The sequence below is a fragment of the Notothenia coriiceps genome, unplaced genomic scaffold (assembly GCF_000735185.1).
Source record: "Notothenia coriiceps isolate Sejong01 unplaced genomic scaffold, NC01 NC01_scaffold00032404, whole genome shotgun sequence".
NCBI lineage: Eukaryota > Metazoa > Chordata > Actinopteri > Perciformes > Nototheniidae > Notothenia > Notothenia coriiceps.
The window spans coordinates 3765-7585 of NW_011365105.1; the positions used below are offsets into that span (position 1 = coordinate 3765).

At 46.1% G+C, this 3821-nt stretch overlaps 1 protein-coding gene across 1 annotated transcript in view; it reads left to right on the plus strand.

The window, feature by feature from the left end:
• The window catches only part of LOC104960829 (partitioning defective protein 3-like), a gene marked incomplete at its 3' end in the record, with an annotated part of 5368 nt that extends 1907 nt beyond the window's left edge, over nucleotides 1-3461 (plus strand). The window contains exons 2-4 of the mRNA XM_010789000.1: nucleotides 888-1049; nucleotides 1865-2474; nucleotides 3308-3461. Of these exons, the coding sequence (XP_010787302.1) occupies nucleotides 888-1049; nucleotides 1865-2474; nucleotides 3308-3461 (926 nt within the window). The remainder of the gene's footprint in view (nucleotides 1-887; nucleotides 1050-1864; nucleotides 2475-3307) is intronic.
• Nucleotides 3462-3821: the final 360 nt, after the last annotated feature.

Consider the following 3821-nt stretch of genomic DNA (forward strand, 5'->3'; position numbering starts at 1 on the left):
TGTGTGTGTGTGTGTGTGTGTGTGTGTGTGTGTGTGTGTGTGTGTGTGTGTGTGTGTGCTGCCATCCCAGTCATGGAGGCCAGACCTGATGGTGCCTTGTTAATAAGATGGGGTCAAAGGTCATCGTTGACCATAATGGAGCAATCATGACTCTGCACACACACTCAAAGAGAGTCTTTAGTGTCTCATCGTTATTGTTCTTTTTTTAAATTATCGCCCTCTGCATTGCTTTCCTTATTTGACCCCCCCACTCACCCTCTCTCTCTCCCCTCTCCTCTCCCTCTCTCCCTCCAGGGCACCGTTCTGTGTTTCTCTCCATGAGAGGCTGCTATTTAAAACACTTAGAAGTGATTTAGTGCCCACCGAGGCTATTCCATTAGCTGCTCTATGTATTTATCATGGCTCTCCCGCTCTCAGTAGATTGCTAACTCTTCAATTTCCTTGCCTTCCCCCCTTCTTCCATTTTCTACTACATTTTCTCTCTCTCTCTCTTTATTATTCTCTCACACACACATTTCATTTTACACCTCTCCTCTTATCCCCTCTTAAAAATGGTGTGACCAGTCTTGTGTCTTATTTTACTGAAGATTTAAGCCCTGCCCTTCCTCTTTTCCCCATCCTTACATCTTCATATAATTAATTTGTTATGAGGCATTAACTTAAGTGATATGAACAGATAATAAGATCTTTAAAAGGCCTGGTAATGCTGCATTTATTTACTGTGCAAATCGATAACATTAAAAAGAAATATGAGCTTTTATTCTGAAAAAAGTGAGATTCTTCTCCCGTTAACATCACTGTGTTTCAAGTATGAAACAAACATGTGTGTTGTACTGGTGTTTCTCTGCTGCCCTCCTCATGCTAATGCTGCTAACCTCTCCCAACAGGACGGTCGCTTGAGCGTGAACGATCAGATGATCGCGGTAAACGGCGAATCGCTGCTCGGACGCTCCAACCACGCTGCCATGGAGACGCTGAGACACTCGATGTCGTCAGAGGGAAACGCCAGAGGCACCATCCAGCTGGTGGTGCTCCGAGCACCCAGACAGGTACGGGTGAAATCTCATCATGGTTTTGGAGAGGTGTATCCCACACAGGCAATGTTTTACAGGTGTGTTTTCTACATTTTTCAAGATGATTGGAAATCAGACTCTTGACATTTGGAAAAACATCTTTTATGGAGGAGAATTACATTTTGATGTCATGTTGGCTTGATTTTGTAAAGTGGTGCCTCATTGGGCGTCTTCTCAGTTTTGCAGAAATCAACTGAGAGAATGAAAGTATATCTTGCTTATGTTATCATGAATACATGCTTCAAATGAATATTTAAAGTAGCATACTTGTGTTAAATATGTTTAGTTTTTATACATTTCCTCATGTCCTCAGACTGTGCTCCTGTCAGTTCCTCTCTCTGGAAGCTCTGCTGGATGTGGAGCTGCATGTTCAGCCTCCCTGAGTTTGGTTGGAGGATTTTGGTTACATGAAACATTAGAGGATGCTTATGCATTATGAAATTCTCCGCGCATCCTGATGTTTTTCAAAGAATATTCAGAAGAAGCTACCAGAGTTTTGACAGCAGAATCAATGACACACATCAGCCACATTAGGATCATTACTGTCGCCTGTTGTGATGATGTGATATGCTCCACTGGACAAACTGGAGGCATCCGCCCCATATGCATGTCTGCAATATAAAAGATTATTCATATTTGTATAAACATAAAGTAAAAACGTGCACACTGTGCTACAATATATAATATGTATATAACAATATATGAATGGGTCCATTAATATTAATAGGATATTCATGGTTTTAAAGAAAAATAATGTTTAAGTTTTCTCCAATTGATTTTGCTTTCTACAGACGGCCAGCCCTGCACCAAACTCCAATGGCTCCTCCGCCCATCCCCAGTACAACTCCAACAATCAGGTACGAGCAGGTGACGGCCCCCCCCAGAAGCAGCAGCCGCCCCCCCCAAGCCGCTCCTCCTCCCTCCTCCCCACGCTGAGGAGGAGAGCGTCCGAGCCGCTGTCCCTCAGCCAAAGGCAGCGATACACACAGAGGCCGGGGGACACGCACACCCGATACACCTATGGTCTTAATCAGAAGGAGAGGAGTAGTGCTTACACGTTTGGCCTGGCGCAAAAAGATAGTGATGATGAGGGGGGGTACGCACACAAAGACGAGTTCAGACCGGCCTCACAGTACGAGTTTGGGTTTGTTTCTCACAGCCAGACGCTGAGCGGCTTCCCCACAAACTTAAACCGGGAAAGTTACCATTACGGGTACGCACACAGCCGAGCGCTCGCAGAGACACACCGCCACGACAGGCCGGATAACGCGCACACACACCAGGTCAGGCTAGCACGTAGCCGCACACCGGACCCCCCACACAGGCGAGACAGCTCTCAGAGATACACGGAGAACATCAGGGCGATGGCAGGGCAGATGTACGGAGACCCGCCCACACACAGCAGGATACCCACACACAGACACAATAGAAACACACACACCTCTGCAGACAGGTACCTCGACGCACACTCACACAACTACGCACACAACAGAGAGCTCACCAGACACATGCAGCTCTGACACTGTGTGTGTGTGTGTGTGTGTGTGTGTGTGTGTGTGTGTGTGTGTGTGTGTGTGTGTGTGTGTGTGTGTGTGTGTGTGTGTGTGACACCCAGCCAACGCTCCTGACATTGCATTTTCACAAAACACACCTTTCCCAGGCTCTCTTTGTATCAGTTTCCTCGCTGCATATTCATAGCGGGAGAAAGGGAAGTCATTACCTGTGTTTCTCCTCTTTTCTCGGAACGCGGCGCTCGCTTTTTTATGTGCAAAAGATCTGACCTTGGAATCATTAAGCTGATGAAGCGGCTTCTAAGTGGGCCGTATTTGCATTCAGAGTATTGTGCAGCATGTCGTGTTAAGGAAGAAAAAAAAGAGACTAACAAACTGTTTTAAATTCATTCTTTATCTCATCTCCCCTTTCCCCTCCCTCTGGGGTGATGGGGTGCTTCTCTAACTGAGACAGCTCTCCATCAGACTGGCACTACAGCCATGTTATACAACACACATGATCTACAGTGGGGCGATGGTGGCATCTGTTTGGAAATGATGTGCTCTGAATGATCCTCAACACACTGATTTTCATACTGTCGATATTTAAACATCCCTGTGTGTGCACCTCATTCAAAAGGGTGACGCACAATATTTAGAAACCATACACACACTGGCATTCGGAGCGTCACGTAAACACCTATTCCAAGTTTGGAGTTCAAACGGTTTCTTGTTCCTCCTCAGCTTCGTTTCCCGCTGCGACCACAAACGGCAGCTACGGTCACTACGGCAACGAAGACGAGGACTACTACGACGACGGCGGCTTCCCCCCGCCCCCCTCCCCCGGCTCTGTGGAGGAAATGAACAGAGACTCAACCCGAACTCCCCCCCGCCACAGGTACCTCACACACTCCACCGTCATTATGTTGCACTACAGTTATTATATTCTAATGGCACTCTTATTATGTGCCGCTGTGTTATGAGATAGAGCCGAGCCATTACACTCAATAGTACATGCATTATTTAGACCATACAGGCTAATTGCAATAGCCTATTTGCATTATGCATACTTAATTATAGTGATAGCACAAAGGATTAAACTGTAAGAGGCTTGGAAAGAGCTATGATACATGTAAGTAAGGGTTTTTGAATGTGTGTGTGTGCTGCGGTCAGAGTCTGGCGTGAGTAAATTGTTTTGCTGTATGTTCAATAGAGATGCTATTGTTTTACTGAATCGTGCCATCTGGAGACGAGGACA